A 23,518-nucleotide genomic window follows, 5' to 3' on the forward strand; every position below is an offset into this window, starting at 1 on the left:
CAAGTTGTCGTGGTTGCCTCACCTTAAAGACCTCAAGGTGCGGGCCCTGAAGGCACTGAATATTTTGAAGTGTCTGAGCCATCGGTCCTGGGGAGCAGATCGGGCGCGTCTGCTGCAGTTTTATGGGGCTTTCGTCCGATCGCGTCTTGACTATGGTTGCACCGTGTATGGGTCAGCAAGGCCTTCGTATCTGAAGATTCTTGACGCAGTACACCATGAGGGTATCAGGCTGGCCACTGGTGCCTTCCGTGCCAGTCCCATCCCCAGCCTGTGTGCTGAGGCAGGGGAACCGCCGCTCGCCATCCGGCAGAAACTCCTCATGGTGCGACGGGTGTGTCAATTCCTTGCCTGTCCTACCTCCCCTGCGTACCCTACCGTTGCCCGACTGCCTATGGAACGTCTCTTTTCCAGTCGTCCCAGGGCAACGAGACCATTTGGGATTCGTGCCAAGCATTTGCTTGAGTCCCTTGGTGTGGAGCGTGTGGCCCCCCAACGACAAGGTTTTACTCGCCTGCCTCCCTGGTTGCTCCAGAGGCCCAGCGTCCTTTTAGACTTGTCGGAGTACCGGAGGAGCTGCACTCCTGCGTTTGTTTTTACCTCCTTATTTTATGATATTTTAAACCAGCATCCCGACCATGTACCAGTATTTACAGATGGCTCTAAACAGGGGGACTCTGTTGGTTGTGCTGTTGTTTTTCCTGATCGACTCGTCAAGTTACGGCTTCCTGCGGTGTTTACCATCTTTGATGCCGAATTGTTTGCGATCTTGCAGGCATTGGAGCAGATGAGATGTGTTCCCAGTCGTAAGGTCCTCATCTGTTCTGACTCCCTGAGTGCCCTTCAGACCACGCAACATTTGTACCCAACGGATACGGTCGTCCAGAACATCCATGATGCCCTACTCCGCCTGCAGTGGCAGGGGAAGGAGGTTTCCTTCTGCTGGGTGCTGGGGCACGTGGGTATTAGGGGAAACGAACTGGCGGATGTGGCTGCCAAAGATGCATGTTCCCTCCCTGTTGCTGTTGAATGTGCCATCCCCCTCCATGCTGCTACCTCCCTCCTGCGTTTTCGCGTTATGCGTCAGTGGGAAGAGGAGTGGCTGGCAGTCGGTGAAAATAAGCTGCGTCTGGTCAAGGCCACCACGCGGCCATGGCGTACGTCCTACCAGTCATGCAGGCGGGATGAGGTTCTCCTCACTCGCCTCCGCGTCGGGCACAGTCCCTTCACACATGGTTTTTTACTCTGGCGGGAGGATCCCCCAATCTGCAGTGCTTGTGGCGTCCAGATTACTGTCCGCCACATTTTACTTGACTGTCTTTTATTCTCTGACCAGAGGGCTGTGGTTTCTTTGCCACCGGATTTGCCCTCTATTTTGAAAGACGACGCAACGTCTGTGGTTAAGGTTTTACAGTTTTGTGTCCTGTCCAATTTGTTGCCTCGGATTTTAGGGAGAGGGTTTTAATGTGCTGCTGGATGACTGGCTCACCCATATTTTAGGTAAGAGGTCCGCCAGTCACGAATACCTCCTTGTTTCCCTTCGGTTTCTGTCCTCCCTTCCTTGTGTTTCCTTTCCTATTTTAGTGCACTCCTTCTCCTCTTGTTTTGCCTCTGTATGTGAGGATTTGGAACTGCGTCAGGTCTGTGTCTTTTAGCTGTTCCCCTTGTTCGCTGTTCGTCTTAGTCCCTTCACTGTATGTGTTCCTGTTTTTATGCGTTTGGGCGCTGATGACCCCGCTGTTTAGCGCCCGTAAACCTCAAAAACACACACACACACACACACACACACACACACACACACACACACACACACACACAACTGTCTTATAGTCTTTTTAATCTGAGCACTTTGTTCTTGGTTGTTGACTCTTGTTATTCCCTCTTGGCTCTTGTACATATCAAATATTTCCCGTCTCTCCCTATAACTTTCTCTGAATTTCGAACACCTTGCACCATTTTACACTGTCAAACACTTTTTCCAGATCGTCAAATCCTATGAATGTGTCTTGATTTGTCTTTAGTCTTACATCCATTATCAACTGCAATGCCAGAATTGCCTCTCTTGTGTCTCTACCATTTCTAAAGCCAAACTGGTCATCATCTAGCACATCCTCAGTTTTCTTTACCATTGTTCTAAATATTATTCTTGTCAGCAACTTGGATGCATAAGCTGTTAAGGTAATTGTGCAATAATCCTCGCACTTGTTATTTATTTATTTATTCACATGTCAAGTTCTGTAGGACCAAATTGAGGAGCAAATCTCCAAGGTCATGGAACATGTCAGTACAGGAAATTACAACATAAAAGTATAACAGATAAAAGTAAATGTTTATGAACCTGAAATAAGTCAGTCCATAACTTTAAGTAAACGCAGTCAACAATAAAACAAGAATCAGCATAATTTTTTAAAGAACTCCTCGATAGAATAGGAGGAGTGACTCATGAGGAAACTCTTCAGTTTCGATTTGAAAGCATGTGGATTACTGCTGAGATTTTTTAATGTGAGTGGTAGCTTATTGAAAATGGATGCAGCAGTATACTGCACACCTCTCTGCACACGAGTTAAGGAAGTCCGATCCAAATGCACTTTTGATTTCTGCCGAATATAACTGAGTGAATGGCAATGGCCTTGCTGTGGTGGTAATACTGGTTCCCGTCAGGTCATCGATATTAAGCGCTGTCGGGCTGTGCTAACACTTGGATGGGTGACCATCTGGTCTGTCGAGCGTTGTTGGCAACCGGGGTGCACACTACCCTTGTGAGGCAAACTGAGGAGCTACTTGATTGAGAAGTAGCGGCTCTGGTCTCATAAACTGACTTACGGCTGGGAGAGCAGTATGCTGACCACAATGCCCCTCCATATCCGCATCCAGTCATGCTTGTGGGCTGAGGATGACACTGCGGCCGGGCGGTACCCTTGGGCCTCCCAAGGCCTGTTCGGGCAGAGTTCAGTTTCTATTAACTGAGTGAAAGCTGCTTATTCTTGGGAATAAGCTAATAGAGCCAAAAATATCCTTTTAAAATGGGAAGCGTTACCCCAAAATATAATACCATACAACATAATTGAATGAAAATAAGCAAAGTAGACTAATTTTTGTGTTGAACGTGTACTCACTTCAGATACCGTTCGAATAGTAAAAAAAGCAGCATTAAGTCTTTGAACAAGATCCTGAACGTGGGCTTTCCCTGACAGCTTACCATCTATCTGAACACCTAGAAATTTGAACTGTTCAGTTTCATTAATCATATGCCCAATCTGTGAAATTAAAATGTCAGGTTTTGTTGAACTGTGTGTTAGAAAATGTGAAAACTGAGTCTTCTGTGATTTAGCGTTAGTTTATTTTCTACAAGTCATGAACTTGGGTCATGAACTGCACTTTCAAACCGAGCCAACGTTGCACACAACATCCTTTGCACCAAGCTAGTGCCATCAACAAAAAGAAATATTTTAGAGTTACCCATAATACTAGAGGGCATATCATTTATATAAATAAGGAACAGGCGTGGCCCCAACACTGATCTCTGGGGCAAACACCCGCCCCCACTTGACCGTACCTCACTCAGACCCCACATCACAGCCATTCTCAACATTGTGAATAATGGCCTGTTGCTGTCTGTTACTAAAATAAGAGATGAACCAATGGCGTAATGGTCCAACTTCTGGAGCAAATTTTGTGATCAACACAAACACCTTAGTTAAATAAAAATATATGCCTAGCGTTCGAAGCCTTTTGTTTAACCCAACCAGTACCTCACAGAGAAAAGAGAATATAGCATTTTCAGTCATTTAACGACTTCTAAAGCTGAACTGTACACTTGATAGCAAATTGTGTGATATAAAATGATAAGTTTCCTTACATACACGGCCTTTTCAATAACTTTAGCAAACACTGATGGCATAGAAATAGGTCTAAAATTGTCTACATCATCCTTTTCTCCATTTTTATAAAGCGGCTTTATTACTGAGTACTTTAATCGTTCAGGAAACTGACTGTAGGGGACTGATGACCTCAGATGGTAAGTCCCATAGTGCTTAGAGCCATTTGAAACTGACCATTCCTAAACGAAAAATTACATATGTGACTAAATACAGAGCTAACATGTGCAGCTCAGTACTTTAATATTCTGCTAGGCACTCTGTCATAACCACGAGAGTCTTCAGTGATTTAATTACTGACTCAATCTCCCCCTTGTTAGTATCACAGAGGAGTATTTCAGACATCAATCTCGGAAAGCCATTTGCCCTGAGAGTTATAAGTTTCCCTGTAGAAACTAAATTTTTATTTAATTCAGCAGCAATGCTCAGAAAATGATTGTTAAATACTGTACATATGTCAGATTTATCACTAACAGAAATATTTTTACTGCAAACTGACTTTATATGGTCGACCTTGTGTTGCTGACCAGACACTTCCTTCACAACTGACCACATTGTTTTAACTTTATCCTGTGAATTAGCTATTCTGTTTGCATGCCTCATACTCTTTGCCTTCCTAATAAAATTTTTAAGCACATTACAGTACTGCTCGTAGTGGACTACTGTAGCTTGGTTGTGACTATTTCTAACATTTTGATATAATTCCCGCTTTGTCCTACATGATATCATTATCCTACTAGTCAGCCACCCATGCTGCCTGTTACTGCTAGTACCCAATTTAGAACGTTATAATGGAAAGCAACTCTCAAAGAGCATGGGAAATGTGTTAAGGAAAGCATTATATTTATCATCTATGTTATCGGCACGATAAACCTCCTCCACTCTTGTTCCTTGACAAGGTTTAAAAAGCTCTCTATTGCTGTTGGATTAACTTTCCTAAATAGTTTGTAATTAAATGTGACATTTGTTTGAGTACAAAAGCCTTTTAGTGTTAAAATTTGTGTGTCATTGTCTGAAAGGCCATTAATGCTTTTACTAACAGAATGCCTATCTAGTAATGAAGAAAGAATAAAAATATTGCCTATGGCTGTGCTACTGTTCCTAGTTGGAAAAAACACAGTCTGCATCAGATCATATGAATTTATGAGATCTAACACCATCCTTTTTCTTGCACCATCATATACAAAATTTATATTGAAGTCACCACATATAACTAATTTCTGGTACTTCCTACAAAGTGAATCAAGAATCCTCTCTAGCTTGAGCAGAAGTTCTCTGAAGTCGGAGTTAGGGGACCTATAAACAACTGATGGTCATGTAGGCTTTGCATCTGTTCGCGGAGGACATATTGAGCGGCACTCCTTGCCAGATGTCTGCATTGTTTTCACTGCAGAGCCTGCAGCCATATTTGTGCTCTTGAGCAAATCCGCTCCTGCCCTGGCCCATCATTTCTCCTGTGTACCGACTCATTGAGCAGCCTACAAGCTATTGACCAGTGCTTCCCTTGCCATCCTCTGGTAGCATCCATCCAGGAGTCCAACTATGCCCTGGAACAGTCCCGTCATTCAGTGGTGGTTGTGGGGACCCCAGGACACGTCGGAATCCCAGGCAACGAACTTGCCGACAGGCTGGCCAAACAGGCGATGCGGAAACCGCCTCTAGAGATGGGTATCTCCGAAGCTGACTTGTTCTGTCTTACGCTGCAGGGTTTTCAGGCTTTTGGAGACGGAGTGGCATAACAGTACACACAACAAGCTGTGTGTCATTAAGGAGATGATGAATGTGTGGAAGTCTTCCTTGCAGTCCTCTTGCAGGGAATCAGTTGTCCTCTACCAGCTCCGCATTGGCCTTACATGGCTAATGCATGGCTACTTCCTCCATCGCGAGGACCCACCTTTGTGTTGCGGTGACTCCCAAATGTCCACCTGTTGCTAAACTGCCCACTTTTAGCCGCTCTTTGGCGGACTTTTAACTTTCCCAGCTCCCTACCTTCTGTGTTGGACGACGATTCCTCAGCAGCAGCTTCAGTTTTACGTTTCATCCATGACAGTGGTTTTTATACTTCTATGTAGATTTTAGCACATGTCCTTTGTCCCTCTGTGTCCTGCACCCTAGTGCCTTTAGGGTCGAAGTTTTCATGTGTTGCAGAGTGGCTGGCTTGGGCAAAGTTTTAATGTGTTGCAGAGGGGCTGGCTTTTCCTTTTTATTCTCGTGGTTTGGCCAGCCACTGTAATCTGCTTTCTTGTTGTACTCTCTTCTGTTGCTAACGTCTCTCTGTTGTTTTCTTGTCCTCTTTTGTTCCTTTTAGTGTTCGTTGCCTTTGCTTCATTCTTGTGGTTTTTCCTTTCTTTCTGTTTTGTGTTATATGTCTCATCTGTTTTATTCTCTCACTTGTGGCATTGTTTCATTAGAAACAAGGGACCAGTGACCTCATGGTTTGGTCCCTTCACCCCTCTTTTAAACCAACCAACCAACAACAACAATTAGAAGTTTAGTTTCACTAAATTCAACTGCCCCTACACAAAATTCAAATGTGTGTTCAGTGTCGTGATACGTCTATGGACTCGTGCACATAGCCGCTCCCCCACCCCACAAGGAACTCCTTGGAAAAACAGCCAGCGAATCTGTATCCTGGTAAAGGAAGCCTCTGAATTGTCAAATTATTTGAATGGTGCTCTGATATACCAATAATTTCAGTCAACATCTATAAGCAGTTCACTAAATGTATCTCTAATATCTCTTATATTTTGATGAAATATTCTAATTCCTTCTCTACTTGGAAACATTACATCCTCTGTAGGTGAGCCTTTAGTTAGAGGGACTTCCTGTAAGCAGGCATACCTATAAGCTGACTTCAGTCTAAAAAAGGTGCAGCTTTAACACCAACTACTACAGGAATTTTTCCGTGAGTGATCCCACTACACTGTGACCTATAAGCTTTACCAGCCTCCCCTTCCCATACCTATTGAGGTGCAGGCCATGCCTGGTGAATCCCGATCTACTGATAATCCCAACTGGCACCACTGAGAGGTGACACATGCCCTCTGCCATCAGTGCCCTCCCCAGCCCCACATTAATGTGCCTAACAACCGCATTGAGATGAGGCCGAACATGATGCCGAAACAGTTGCATGAAATGCACATTAGTGCCACCAGTTTGAGTAGCTATCTTTACCAGGTCACCACCTACATCATATTCCCTGTCCCTATCAAGACTGTTCCCTGCTCTCTAGCTGACCCTTCTTGGTAAAATTCCTACATAAGTCTCCTATGCTGTCAGTCACTTGAGCCAACCCTGCACTAGGCTTCACAATGCTGGTGACCTGGTACTCACTCTCCAACACTTTCTGCGACTGCTGGCCCACACTTCTACCATGCGAACTACCTAGCAGCAGAACCTTCTTCTTTCTGTTGGATTTTGCAACTGATCTAGGCCTCCTAACTGCTGAGAACTATTCCATGTTCCGTACAGCTACACGAGGCTCCTCTCCACTCAACTCTGATGGTTGGTCAAATCTATTGCATATACGCAAAGTATAACTGTCTGAATACGTCCTCTTCCTAGCTGCCTTCTTGCAAACTGCCAGTTCCCATTCCCCACCACCCTACACCCTCCTCAACCTATCTATTTCCTCCATTGCGTGTTGTAACTGCACCTGAAGGGGCTCCTGCTCCTCTATCAACTTATTTCTACTGTAGATTCTGCATTCCCAGGAGAGGATCTCGTTAGAATGCCCACTGGCTTCCCCACTGCATTCCACGCAATGAAAATATTTTGAACAAATCCCACACCATAACCCACTACTCGCAGACCTACGACAGAGCCCACACTTCTCACTCATGATAAAATTTTACAGTTACAGAAAGAAACTGTATGTCTACATTACCTCTGCCCAAACTCTTTGCCTCTGTATATGTCTGCTTGTGTCTGTATATGTGTGGATGGATATATGTGTGTGTGTGCGAGTGTATACCCGTCCTTTCTTCCCCTTAAGGTAAGTCTTTCCGCTCCCGGGATTGGAATGACTCCTTACCCTCTCCCTTAAAACCCACATCCTTTTGTCTTTCCCTCTCCTTCCCTCTTTCCTGATGAGGCAACAGTTTGTTGCTAAAGCTTGAATTTTGTGTGTATGTTTGTGTTAGTTTGTGTGTCTATCGACGTGCCAGCGCTTTCGTTTGGTAAGTCACATCATCTTGGTTTTTAGATATATTTTTACCAGAGTTCAGTTACACCAGTAGAACTATTTATAGAACTAACAATAGTCGTCTCAAAATTAACTATCTACTAAGAAAGCAACTACTACACCACAGCTAATACCAATACCAACAAAACTTCACAAAATTACTAGCTGAAACCAAAAATTCAAGTGGCCTCTGGAACGCTCAATGACGTTAAAACACTGAATGAAAATTTTACTGAAATATTTCACTAGAAACAATAAGAAACATCAGCTGAAAACTAAAGCACAAAATTTACTAAATGACTTCAATGCACAGAAAACTCTAAAAAGCACAGCGAGCGAACATTTCCAAAAGTTTATTAAATCGTTATTTCGCCACAAACAGCACAACTTTAATAACTGTATAACAGTGCACAAATAAGTTTGTCAGTACTTAGCTTTATAACCGCTACAGCTGTACTGCATGCCACAAAATGTAAACACAGTACTGAGGCTTGAGGCTTAGATGAATGACATAAGCACACTCATGTATAACAGACCACTCGAGTCAAATAACACAGGAAGAAAGACTGAGATTAATATAAAGCCACTATTAAATTAATTTTACAGTAAATATTAACACAAATAAACTTCAAAATAAGTAACTGAAGACTAAAACTTCATAAAATATTGATGAGTTATTTCAACAGCAGTCCAGCACATGTGACGTCACACCAGATTACAGAAGATACTACTCACAGTCTTCGAAATTGTCTGGATGATATTTTTCCAAAAGTCAGATGGTATGTTGCAAGACTTATACATTCTTTACACCAATGTGAGTAATTGTTTTGTTGCCACTTCCTCCAATGCTTTTAGAAATTGTGATGGAATGTTATCTATACCTTCTGCCTCATTTGATCATAAATAAGTCCTCCAAAGCTCTTTCAAATTCTGATTCTAATACTGGATCCCCTATCTCTTCTAAATTGACTCCTGTTTCTTCTTCTATCACGTTAGACAAATCTTCCTACTCGTAGAGGCTTTCAGTGTATTCTTTCCACCTATCCACTCTCTCCTCTGCATTTAACAATGGAATTCCCATTGCCCTCTTAATGTTTACCACCCTTGCTTTTAGTGTCATCGGAAGTTCTTTTGACTTTCCTGTACGCTGAGTCAATCCTTCCAATAATCATTTCTATTTCGATTTCTTCACATTTTTCATGCAGCCATTTCATCTTAGCTTCCTTGCACTTCCTATTCATTTCATTGCTCAGTGAGTCGTATTCTGTATTCATGAGTTTCCCAGAACTTTCTTGTACTTCCTCCTTTCATCAGTGAACTGAAGTGTTTCTTCTGCCACCTGTGGTTTCTTTGCAGTTACCCTCTTTGTACCTATGTTTTTCTTTCCAACTTCCGTGATGGTCCTTTTTAGAGATGTCAATTCCTCTTCAACTATACTGCCTGTTGAGCTATTCCATATTGCTGTATCTATAGCCTTGGAGAACTTCAAGCATATTTCGTCATTCCTTAGTACTTCTGTATCCCACTTCTTTGCATATTGATTTTTCCTGACTAATCTCTTAAACTTCAGCCTACTCTTCATTACCACTATATTGTGATTTGGGTCTATATCTGTTTCTGGGTACAATCCAGTATCTGATGTCGGAATCTCTGTCTGACCATATTGTAATCTCACTGAAACCTCGTATAATCTGGCCTTTTTCTAGTATACCTCCTCCTGTTGTGACTCTTGAATAGAGTATTTGCTATTACTAGCTGAAATTTATCACAGAACTCAATTAGTCTTTCTCCTCTCTCATTCTTTGTCCCAAGCTCATATTTTCCAGTAACCTTTTCTTCTACTCCTTTCCCTACAACTGCATTTCAGTCCCCCATGACTATTAGATTTTATCTCCCTTTACATACTGTATTACCCTTTCAATATCCTCATGCTCTTTCTGTATCTCTTCATCTTCAGCTTGCGATGTCGGCATGTGTACCTGAACTATCATTGTCGGTGTTGGTTTGCTGTCTATTCTGATAAGAACAACACTATTACAGAACTGTTCACAGTAACACACTCTCTACCCTACCTTTGTCTTCGTAACAAATCCTACTCCTGTTATACTCTTTTCTGCTGCTGTTGATATTCCCCTATACTCATCTGACCAGAAATCCTTGTTGTCTTTCCATTTCCCTTCACTGATCCTTAATATATCTAGACTGAGCCTTTGCATTTTCCTTTTCAGATTTTCTAGTTTCCCTACCACGTTCAAGCTTCTGACATTCCATGCCCCGACTCGTAGAACATTTTCCTTTCATTGATTATTCAGTCTTTTTCTCAGGGTCACCTCCCTCTTGGCAGTCTCCTCCCGAAGATCCGAGTGGGGGACTATTCTGGAATCTTTTGCCAATGGAGAGATCATCATGTCACTTTTTCAATTACTGGCCATATGTCCTTTGGATACATGTAAATTGCAGTGGTTTCCATTGCATTCTGCGTCCTCATGCCATTGATCATTGCCGATTCTTCTACCTTTAGGGGCAGTTTCCCACCTCTAGGACGACGGAGTGCCCTGAACCTCGGTCCACTCCGTGCCCTCTTGACAGTCATGTCCTCCTCGCTGTGTCCGGCGACAGCAACTCATCAGTCATTTACTCCGCATTGTGGCAGGCTCGGATGTGGCTTGCAAAACCGAGCCTTGCTTTGAAGATCTGGTCGCACGAAGTGCAATACAGTTGCCCAGTTGAGTTACACATATAGATGTAATTAGGCTTGGGCTTAGAATTCCGAGGCGTAGAGTAAAGTTTGTACTATTATTGCTTTGTAGACTGCAATTTTAGTTTGTATTCTGAGATCATGTGATTTCCATTCTCGGTGATTCAGTTTGCCGAAAACTGAGGCTTCATTGGCTATATGAGCTGCAGTTTCTATTGTCAGGTTGTTATCGCTTCTAATTTGACTACCTAGATATTTAAAGTGTCACACATTTTCCAAATGTTTGTTGTCCAACTTAATACTGCAGTCGTCTGTACTGGAACCCCTAAGTGGTTGTTGAAGGACTTGTGTCTTGGTGATGCTCATGCCTAAACCAAATCTTCTGCAGGAGTCATTTAGTAGGCTCATGTATGTTTTGAGTGATTCAGGAGAATTAGCCATCATGCATACGTTGTCTGCGTAAAGAATTTCTAAAATATTTTATTTACATGCCTTTTTGTTCTGAGGCAAGAGATGTTGAAGACATTTTTGTCTGTTCTCAAGTCAAGACCCATTTGACCACTGCAGGTGTTGGTTGCATCTCTCATAACAGCTGTGAAATAAAGTGAGAAGAGTGTGGGAGCCAGTACACAGTCTTGTTTTACAGCGCATGTCATGGGACACTGGTCTGAAAGCTTTTTTTTTTGTCATCATGTTGTCATGACACCGTCTAATCAAGTTAATAATTTTATCAGGGCAGCTGGTTTTCTTTAGTGCTTCCCGTGGGACTCGGTTGAATGCTTTTGCCAGGTCTACAAAGCACATGAACAGAGGCTGATGTTGCTCTAAGCTTTTCTCTTGCAACTGTTTGACAAGAAATATGGCATCCACTGTGCCTCTGTTCAGGTGAAAGCCACACTGTGTCTCTGGTAGCACTTTTTCTGCAAGGTGCGTTAGACGATTGTTGAGTATGTGAGCCCTGACTTTCCCAGCTGCTGAGAGAAGAGAGATTCCCCTGTGAGAACTACAGTCAGAAATGTCACCTTTGCCTTTCTAAATCTTGCAAATGCAGGCATATTTCCAATGTTGTGGAATTATTTCGCACTCCCAAATCTTTGAAATTAGAACAATCAGTGGGTTCGTAATGTTTGGTCCACCATATTTATAAAGTTCTAATGGTAAGTTGCATAATCCTACTGATTTGTTATTTTTCAGCTTAGCCAGTGCTGAAATGAATTCACTGAATTAAGGGGCATCAACAAGTTGTTTATTGACTGGCAGGCCTTCAAGTGATTCTATGTATGGAATATCAGTTGTCTGTTGGTTGGGATTAAGAACTTCATCAAAATGTTCTGCCCACTGAGCAAGGATATCACTCTGTTACATCAGCCGACAGGTTTTATCTTTGTCATAAACAGGTGCTATCTTCTTTGATTTTGGACCAAAGATAGTTTTCAGGCTTCTGAAGAATCTGTTTGGTTTGTGTCAGCGTATGATTGCATTTCATTGGCTTCATTCAGCCACTATTTGTCTTTGAGGGTGCGCTCCTTCACTTTCAGGTTGTAGTGTGCTACTTTATGCTTGTCAAGATCAGGACTGCAAAGAGATGCTCTGAAATCATTAACAAGCTTTTTGATCTCTGCATCTGAATCGTCAAACCAATCTTGGTTCTTTTTCTGAGGTTTTCCCAAGACCTCTGTGGCACATCTGCGCAGTTCGGTAGCATATACATTCCAGTGCTCATCTACAGAGGCAGACTCGGATATCAAAAGCCCTTCAGGACCGAATGCATCGTCCAGTTTTGCTCTCATAGTCTGATCGTGGGCTAAGATTTTACAGGATAATTTTCATGGTATTTTGTTTGAAGCTCGGTGTGGTGCTTTCAAAGGTATGTTTAATTTGGAGCTCAGAAGTCAATGGTCTGTCCAACCCTGAGCACCTCTCATAGCATGTGTGATCAGTACTTTTTCAATTACAGGCGACATGTCCTTTGGATACATGTTATGCGTCTTTAATGCAGTGGTTTCCATTGCATTCTGCATCCTCATGCTATTGATCATTGCTGATTCTTCTGCCTTCGGGGGCAGTTTGCCTCCTCTAGGATGATGGAGTGCTCTGAACCTCTGTCTGCTCCTTGCCCTCTTGTCAAGGCTGTTGGCAGAATGAGAGTGACTGGTTACGCCAGCAGTCTTCGGCCACCAATGCTGATTATTAGTCAAAATGTATGCAGTGATGGGATCTGAACCCAGGACCGAGGACGTTCTGATTACTGATAAAGGACACTATCTGTAGACCATGGATCCAGTTGACCGGCCTACACAACATGAAAAAGGATCCTGACCTGATCATCCTCCCAGCAGACAAAGGTTCCACCACTGTTGTGATGAACCGGAGTGACTACCTGGCAGAGGGCCTCTGCCAGTTGTCTGACATCTCCATCTGTAAGCTCTGCCAAAGTGACCCCATTCCAGACGTCCAACATAACCTCCAATCTCTGCTGAAATCATTAGGCTCTTCCCAGAACCTCTCCCCTGAATCCATCTCTCCTACCCACACACCCGACTTCTGCATGCTCCCCAAAATCCACAAACCTAACAATTCTGTGTGCCCCATTGTGAATGGTTACAATGCCCCCAGAGAAAGAATCTTGGCACTGTTTGACCAACATCTGCAACCAAGTATCCAAAACCTAGCCTCCCACATTAAAGATACCAACTACTTCCTAGACTGGCTCTCCACCATCCCCGTACCCTTACCTCCTGGGTCCCTACTCGTCACTGTAGATTCAACCTCCTTATACACCAACATCCCTCATGCATATGGCCTTGCCTCAATTAAACACTACCTCTCCCAATGCCCTTCAGATTCCAGACCCACCAGTTCATTACTTGTACACCTAACCAACTACATCCTGACCCGTAACTACTTCACCTTCGAAGGGAAGGCAAAGAAACAAATTCATGGCACAGTAATAGGCAACCATATGGTGCCCTCCTATGCCAACCTCTTCACGTGCCACCTAGAGGAAACATTCCTAGCTTCCCATAACTCCAAACCCCTGGTCTGGTTCAAGTTTATTGGAGACATCTTTATAATCTGGACCCAAGGCCAAGACACCTTGACTTCATTACTCCACAACTCAACACCTTCTCTCTCCTCCACTTCACCTGGTCCTCCTCATACCATCATTCCACCTTCCTAGATGTCAATCTCCTTCTCTCAGATGGCTCCATCCACACCTCAGTCCACAAACACACCAATCACCAACAATATCCGAACTTTGACAGCTGCCATCCCTTCCACACCAAAAAAATCCCTCCCATACAGCCTAGCCACCTGTGGCAGATTCATATACAGTGATGAGAACTCCCTAGCCCAATATGCTGAAGGCCTCACAAAGGCCATTGCAGACAGGCGATACCCTCCAGATCTAAAGCACAAACAGGTCTCCTGTGCCATATCCCCACACACACCCGATCCTCACATCCATCCCAAGAACCAACCACAAAGAAGCACCCCTCTTGTCACCCAGTACCACCCAGGACTGGAATGACTGAACTGTGTCCTTTGTAAGGGCTTTGATTATCTATCATCACGCCGTAAAATGAGAGACACCCTACCCAAGATACTTCAATCCCCTCCCAAAATGGTGTTCTGCCTCCCAGCCAACCTGCACAACATCCTAGTCCATCCCTATGCCACTCCCACCCCCAATCTCCTACCGCAGGGATCGTACCATTGTGGAAGACCCAGCCAGATACAAGACCTGCCCAATGCATCCATCCAGCATCTCCAGTCCTGTCACAGGCTTATGCTACTTCATCAGAAGCCAGGCCACCTGTGAAAGCAGCCATGTTATGTACCAGCTCTGCTGCCATCACTGCACAGCTTTTTACATTGATATGACAACCAACCATCTGCCAACCGGAATGAATGGCCACTGCCAAACTGTTGCCGAAAGTATGGTGGACCACCCCCTGGCACAACATGCAGCGGAGCACAACATTTGTGGTTTCAATGGTCACTTCACAACCTGTGTCATCTGGACCCTCCCCACTACCATCAGCTTTTCTGAGCTGTGCGGATGGGAGCTATATTTACAGTGCATCCTTCGTTCCTGTAACTTCCCTGGCCTAAACTTAAGGTAACTTGTTGCCCCCCGACCCCCACCCAATATTTTGTGTGTGCGTGCGTGCATGCGTCCACACTATCCCCTGTCCCAGTACCCCCACCCAATTCATGTCAGCTAGTTATGCGCTGCCATCTCATGCCCTAGTCTGTGAAATTGCATGCCCAGCCATCTGCTTCCTGCCCCCTTCACCTGCACCCTAGCTAGCCCACAGAAAGCTCCCCACTCTCCTATGAGCTGCTAGACACTTCCCCCCAACCCACTCCCTGCCTCACACATGTCTCCATCCCTCAACCCACCCCACCCTGCACCCCCATCTCACCTCGGTACACTCACCATGGACCAAGAAAGAGCTGGCAGTCAACTGAGCTCAATGTAGGGAGACGTGTGTGTGTGTGTGTGTGTGTGTGTGTGTGTGTGTGTGTGGACGACGCAGCACTTCTACCTTTCGGTGTGTTTTCTCCTTTATCCCTAAATAATTCATAAAGGAAAAGTATGAAATACAGTGGTTAATTTGTAATTGTATCACTTTAAAAAAATATTTCTTTTGTAATTTGTTATCAGACTTCAAACCAAAATTAAATCATTTTTGAAAGCCTTGGAATTCCTAGGACACATATCTCGCTAGTATCAATCTCGGTAACAGGCATAAACCATCAGTGTAACTGATTACGGGAGCCGGTAAGCTATGTGCACTGTTAAGCATGTATGAAACCCTCAGTGGGAGTCCTTCTTGCACATGGCCCATTTTTTTTCTCTTCAATTTTATTCTCGTCAATTAGAACACCAGTCAGTGACCCTCCCAAGCAAATTTTTCATAATTTCCTTTGTTGCTGTGTATCTGTAGAGATTGGTTATAATATTTATAATCTGCAAGAAAAATTAATTCTACTTTGTGTGCATATATGAGGAATCACAGTGGATCCAATATTTAATCTTGTGGAACTGCGTTAGTCATTTTTTTCCTCCAGTCAGAAGAAAAACCGTGCTACTTCTGATGAATTATAAAATGCAACCATTAGTATTCTTTTTGCTGTATATGATTTAAGCAACCTTTAGCTATATAGTAAAGTCCAAGAATCCTTATTCTTTTGTAATAAAATGTTGTGGTTTACACAGTCAGATGTCTCAGGAAGATCACAGAAAATACTGACTGGTGCTCTTTGTTATTTAATCCTTGTCAACTGTGGTGAGTGAATTTATACATAAATTTTCCTTTGAGCAGCCGTTTTGAAATCCAAATTGTGATTTGCTAAGTCCACTGCCTGACAAGATATGGCTGGATGTCAGATTATCTTGGTCCACATGCTCACGAAGGTGGATTTGTAAGTGGTAAGAGTTGCGATTCTCTGCAACACGTAAAATGGCCACCAAAATGCATTAGTGTCATTTGTGTTCAGTATTGTCACTGGGTCTGGTAGGGTGTATACACACACCAAAAACGTTTCTCATCACCCCAGTTCCCAAAACTCCTGAAGATATACATTTACTGTGGGTACTGTATCACAGACACAGTCCCTTTGACTGTTCAGAGATGCCACTAAACCTGCCCAAAGATGTAAACAACAATGTATGGACAGAGGGGGTCCTACAGCCGACCAGTTCCAGTCATTCCACCAGGAAGGACGTACATGGCTCATGTTGCCTGCAGTTTAACCAAGCCTAGACGATCAATACAGCGGTTCGATCGCATCCGCATTCTTACTTTGTGCCAGGAAGAGCTCTCAACAAGGGAAGTGTCCAGCCATCTCAGAGTGAATCGAAGCAATGTCGTTCGGACATGGAGGAGATACAGAGAGACAGGAACTGTGAATGACGATGCCTCGCTCAGGTCGCCCAAGGGCTACTACTGCAGTGGATGACCGCTACCTACAGATTATGGCTCAGAGGAACCCTGACAGCAACGCCACCATGTTGAATAATGCTTTTTGTGCTCTCACACGACGTCGTGTTATGACTCAAACTGTGTGTAATAAGCTACATGATGTACAACTTCACTCCCAACGTCCATGGCGAGGTCCATCTTTGCAACCTCTACACCATGCAGTGCGGTACAACATGGCGATTGGACTGCTCAGGATTGGCATCATGTTCTCTTCACTGATGAGTGTCACGTATGCCTTCAACCAGACAATCATCGGAGATGCGTTTGGAGGCAACCTGGGCAGGATGAATGCCTTGGACACACTGTCCAGAGAGAGCAGCGAGGTGGAGGTTGCCTGATAAACATAAGTCAGGTGGGACCGACGTACGCCCCTGGTGGTCCAGCAGGCCCATAGTGCAACCATATCGGCAGCATATTGGCGGTGCATTTGTCTTCGTGGATGACAATTCACGCCCCCATTGTGCATATCTTGTGAATGACTTCCTTCAGGATAATGACATTGCTCGACTAGAGTGGCCAGCATGTTCTCCAGACATGAACCCTATCGAACATGCCTGGGATAGATTGAAAAGGACTGTTTATGGACGACGTGACCCACCAACCATTCTGATGGATCTACGCTGAATCGCCGTTGAGGAGTGGGACAATCTGCACCAACAGTGCCTTGATGAACTTGTGGATAGTATGCCACGACGAATACACCCATGCATCAATGCAAGAGAACTTGCTACTGGGTATTAGAGGTACCAGTGTGTACAGCAATCTGGACCACCACCACCTCTGAAGGTCTCGCTGTATGGTGGTACAACATGCATTGTGTGGTTTTCATAAGCAATAAAAAGGGCAGAAATGATGTTTATGTTGATCTCTATTCCAATCTTCTGTACAGGTTCCGGAACTCTCGGAACAGAGGTGATGCAAAACTTTTTTTGATGTGTGTAAATACTTCGCTGTTACAATGAAATAAATGTACTTTGTAGAAACAATCTTGTACACTTGATATCCTTAGGTATGTTCAATATTGTTTGTGCTAACTAACTACAGGGTGTCCAGAAAAGGACTCCCTGATTTCAAAATTAAATATCTCGAAAACAAAGATCGATAGAGGAATGCAGTAAATGGTATGTTTATTGTGAAAGCTGTAAGAAGTTTATACAGCAGTTTGAAATAATAGTTACAAAAGCTGCTAACAGATGGCACTGTACGCTGTACAGCTCATATCAGCATACATAAGTGAAATAATCATATGAAAACAATCTTTGCAAACAGTCACATCACAATGTTTTCAAAATGTTCACCATTGGCAGTACAGAGGTGGTGCAAACAAAGAATGAAATTCGCCATCACATTTCGTAGTGTCTCAACTGAAATGGATTCACATGCCACAGAGATCGCCGATTCAAGATCGTCCAGTGTGGCGGGATGCTTCGGGTAGACCATGTCTTTCACTGTGCCCCACAAAAAAAAGTCTCAGGGAGTCAAATCCGGCGAATATGGAGGCCAATCCATGCTTGCACCAGTAAATTTGGGATATTCCAAAGCAATGACTCGATTCCCGAAGTATTCTTCAAAAAAGTGAAACACTTGTTCGGTCCGATGTGGTCGGGCTCCATCTTGCATAACCATTCAGTACCTGGTCGATCCTCTATCACTTGCTGTGTGGCGACAAATTGTTCCAAAATTGCAACGTAACGTGCACCAGTGACAATTTCTCGAATGAAAAAAGGGCCAATAATGCCTCTGCTGCATACTGCAGCCCACACAGTAACTTTAGGAGAATACAGGAGTTTTGCTTCACACCAGTATGGATTTTCGGAACCCCAAAATCGCCAGTTCTGCTTATTCACGTATCCATTCAGGTGGAAGTGTGCTTCATCTGTAAACCAGATGCAGCCAACATCAGATCCTTCACTATCAATCATTGTGAGCACCTGATTAGCAAAGGCATCCCTTTGTTGCACAGCTCGTACGGATATGGCCTGGTGCGTTTGAATTTTGAATGGAAACATGTGTAGGCTCTTTCTCAGTATTTTCTGCATGCTGGAACACTTCAAACCAGTCTCAGATGCAATTCTATGGATGAATGACATTGGATTTCGCTGAATAATTCCAGAAACTGTGGCGATATTTTCAGGCGTAACTGCGGTTTGCTTGCGGCCAACATGCCCCACTAGATCATCAGTTACACTGCCTGTCCGTTGAAATTTTGCGAAGAGCGTACGAATGGGTTTTCGCATCAGGTCCTTTTGGAACATTAAATCGTGCTTGAAAACTTCGCCTTGTTGCCATAGGACTCTCCTCTAACCTGTGGTAGTCTAGCACCAGAAAAACGCGTTGTTCAATGGAGCACATGGTTTTAATCTCTTCCTTCGGTACGCTAACCTTCTTTCATGTTTCAATAGTGGAACTGATTGCTCTGGGCTTCAGATCACTATTTATACTAGGCATTACGTACGGCGATTACAGCGCCATCTGTTAGCAGCTTTTGTAACTATTATTTCAAACTGCTGTCTAAACTTCTTACAGCTTTCACAATAAACATACCATTTACTGCATTCCTCTATCGATCTTCGTTTTCGAGATATTTAATTTTGAAATCAGGGAGTCCTTTTCTGGACACCCTGTAAGAATCTCAAATATTAGAGCAACACCCAGCAATTGGTCACATGATATCCATTGTGTTTTTAAAGTGTGACTGAGTGAGGTAGTGCAGTGGTTAGTACACTGGACTTGCTTTTTGGAGGATGATGTTTTAAATCTGTTGTCCAGCCTTTCAGATTTATGTTTTGCGTGATTTCCCTAAATCGCTTAAGGTAAATGCTGGTAAGGACATGGCCGATTTCCTTCCCCATCCTTAAACAAAAAACAACCTCTGCTTGTGCTATGTCTGTAATGGCACTATTATTGGTGGGGCATTTATGTGCTAAGATTCCAGAAATTGGTTGTATTTGATTTATTGGGAAACCACCCTGTTTGGTGACTGAATTTGTCATGTTTCTTGGATTTAATGTAACTTAAAACCATCAATGAATTAAGTAATATTACTAAGTCCAGAGCATGCTGGTCATTCTGTATTATAGACCAAATTGTTATTCAGTATTGGGATGTTATTTGCAGATTAATTTTTTTTTCACTGGTACTACTACTGTGAGAAAAACACGCTGACAGATTCAGCTCCTCACATGCCTATGATAAAAAAAAAGTGACTTTTAATAGCCTTCCACCAGCTTATTAAGTGGTATAGTAAACTCATGCCTAGGATTTTCTTTCTTAAGTCAGTGCTTCACTAAAAAGAAAGAAAAAAAAATATTGAATTGCTTGACAATTCTTAATTGTTAATAAGCACATTAAATACTCCAACTACGCTATAGTTCATATCACTGCAGTGGGCAGGGTGGCATAGTGGTCAAGACACTGGACGTTCAGATGGTCCAAATCTTTGCCCAGCTCTCCAGATTTAGGTCTTGCAGAATTTCCCTAAATCATTTAAGCTGAATGCCAGGATGATTTCTTCAATAAGAACATGGCCAATTTGCTCCTCTATTTGTCTCCTACTGAAGCTTCTGTTCAGTCTGTCATTGCCGTCGTCATCCCATCATCATCATCATGTTATTCAATCTTAATATTCTGTCCTTTTTTTTTTTAATTTCAGTGAAATTTTTATTACTTTCTAGTTTGTTTTTGTTGTTTATTTGTTATTGATCTCTTGCTCACATTAGTTGAATTTTTAATTTCCAGGTTCACTGCAGAATCAGCAGCAGTGGCAGCAGCAGAAGCAGTAGCATCTTCAACGTTAGCAGGGATTCAAAATGAAATATACAATTCAAATGCTTTCCAGTGTAAGAGGAAGATTGAGACTGAGGTTGAAATGTTAGTATGATTTTATGTAAAACAAAATTTTGGTATTATTTGGGGGGAAAATCATTGAAATCTATTATTTGCCATTGTGTTACCTGCTTAGATTTATTTTTGTTGAAAAGCTATGTGCATTTAGCTTACGCAATTTACACGGCATGCTATTATTGCTACTCAGTTAAGTGGAGTGTTCACACACAAAAAATTGTTCACAAAGAGCAAAATCTAAGTTTCTGAGATTGTTAATCACCAAGCAGATTTTCAGATATTATATGTTAAGAGTAATATCAGATAAGGACAATTTGAACTGCTATTTTCTGACTATTCTTTCCAGTACTACATTTCACCAAAAGTAAAACAAAGAAAAAAATTTTAAAGAAAATTTTTGTTATATTGACATGAGTACTTTCTCAAAATTAATTTTTTTCTTTAGTATGATTATTTTTGCATGTTGTCTAGTTTCTTACATTAGAAATTCCTATCCCATCTTTTCTGTGGGGCACCACTCATAACTAAATAGCATTTTGTGTGTTATTTTGTGTGTAGTGTTAATACCATTATTAGGTGCATGACACAGTTGTACACTGTGTGAAAAGTGGAAGTTTGTTTCTGCATAGATAACAGTGGCACTTCTCTTCGCTTATGACTTTTACTCTTTTGCTATATGGAGGACATATTTGTTTTTATGACATTTGTATTTTAATTTTACAGAAATTGGGAATTAACAACTGCAAACATCCCTTCTGGTTGTCGATACTGTATCACTTACATGAAATTTTTCTGTATCAGAATTTTCTATTGGTTCCAACATATCTTTTTGCAATTCTTTGAAGGATCACTTTCTTGTATCATGTAATATAATAATACAGCTGATTTCATTTTGCCATTGACAGTCAGACCACCTCCTGTACCCTCTGCAAGTATCAGTGTATTTTGTCAACAGATGTAAGGATTGTAAATTTTTGAAAAACTGACACATTGTCACATATATTAGAAAATAAGTGAATTTTCCTGCCCTTATTTGATGTCATCATGTTAGAGGCAAATCTTAAACTTCTGAAGACTACAGATTTATTTGTCGGAACTGGTTAAGTGCAGTAAAACATTTCAGTTGTGCAGCTGACACATTAAATAAGGTTTAAGAATAATGGAAATGGCAGGATTTAACAGTAAACAAGAATGAGGGAAGAAAATAACTTCCTGCAACCTACATCCTTTTGAACCTGCTTACTGTATTCATATCTTCATCTTTTGGTCTACTTCTCCATTTACCCCCCTCCCAACACCCAGTATTAAATTAGTGACCCCAGAATGTGTCCTATCAACAGATCCCTTCTTTTGGTTAAGTTATGCCACAAATTTATTTTTTCCCTTGTTCTGTTCAGTAACTTCTTATTGCTTACGTGATCTATGTATGTAACCTTAAGCATCACATTTCAAAAGCTTCTATTCTCTTCTTGTCCGAACTGTCAATCATCCACTTCTTATTCCCATGTAAGGTTATAATGCAGACAAATAACTTCAGAGATGACTTCCTAATGCTTAAATCTATATTTGATGTTACAAATTTCTCTTCTTCAGAAATGCTTTTTGTGCCATTGCCAGACTGCATTTTATATCCTCTCTATTTTATCCACAATCAGTTATTTTGCTACCCAAATAGCAGAGATAAATCTTCTGCTTTTAGTGTCATATTTTCTAATCTGACTCACTCAGCATCACATCATTAAATATGATTATATTTCATCATCCTTGTTTTACTACTGTTAATACTCATCTCCTCATTCAGTTTTCCATTCTTCTGTAAATAGTTCATGTTAGTATTTTGCAACCATGACTTATTAAACTGATAGTTCAGTAATATTCACATCTATCAGCACTTGCTTTCTTTGGAATTGGAATTATTATATTCTTTTTGAGGTGTGAGGGTATTTTGCCATCTCGTGCACCTTGCATTGTCTTAGGTCTTCCAGTGCTCTGTAAAATTTTTGTCCATTGGACAGCCCCTCTTTATACTACTTCCACCTTTCACCTTCCCTTCTTTGCTTAGTACTGGTTTTCCACCTGAGATCGTGATCTTCATAAAGCTGCTTTTCTTTTCTTTTATGGCCTCTTTAATCTTCCTATAGGCAGTATCTATCTTTCCCCTAGTTATGTATGCTTAATCTATATTCTTACATTTGTCCTCTAGCAATTCCTGCTCAACCATTTTACACTTCCAGTCAACCTAATTTGTTAGATATTTGTATTTCCTTTTTCCTGATTCATTTGCTGCATTTTTATATTTTCTCCTTTTCATCAATTAAATTCAGTATGTTCTGTGATATCCAAGAATTTATACTGTGCCTAGTCTTTTTAGCTATTTGATCTTCTGTTGTCATCACTGTTTCATCTGTCAAATCTACTGTATTTCTTTCCCTGTTTCAATCAGTCATTGCCTAATGTTGTCTCTGAAACTGTCAGCAACACTTTTGACAATCAACCAGGTCGTTGTAGTGACAATTAGTTTCCTTTTGTAGTATGTAGATCCTATTATCAATATGTCTGTCTGAAGTGTGGTATACATACTTTCATGTGTAATTGGGCCAGCCATAGTGATTGTAACTTACTAAGCTGTTATGTCGTGTGGCCTCCTTTCTTTCAAATTTGCATGGTCCTGTCCTGTGGGGTGGGGTGGGGGGTGGGGGGCGGCTTTCCATTTCTGCAGGTCATTGGGGATAGACCAGAGACAAGCAAAAATATAGATGGAGCCATTGTGAATGAGGAGGGGTTATTGGGGGAGGGTTCAGATGGTGGCCAACATAAATCCTCATCTCGCCCATCATGACACTTCCAATTGAATGCCTCTACATAGATTGTCACTAGGGATGGAACTGAGTGGTAGACTGCAAATTTTTCATCTTCTGGAGGAAGA

At 42.2% G+C, this 23,518-nt stretch overlaps 1 protein-coding gene across 1 annotated transcript in view; it reads left to right on the forward strand.

Moving 5' to 3' along the window:
- LOC126419004 (uncharacterized) overlaps positions 1-23,518 on the forward strand; it is a 113,646-nt gene that overhangs the window by 24,825 nt on the left and 65,303 nt on the right. The window contains exon 3 of the mRNA XM_050086056.1: positions 20,488-20,619. Coding sequence (XP_049942013.1) covers positions 20,488-20,619 — 132 coding nt within the window. The remainder of the gene's footprint in view (positions 1-20,487; positions 20,620-23,518) is intronic.

This window comes from Schistocerca serialis, chromosome 9 (genome assembly GCF_023864345.2).
Source record: "Schistocerca serialis cubense isolate TAMUIC-IGC-003099 chromosome 9, iqSchSeri2.2, whole genome shotgun sequence".
Lineage (NCBI taxonomy): Eukaryota > Metazoa > Arthropoda > Insecta > Orthoptera > Acrididae > Schistocerca > Schistocerca serialis.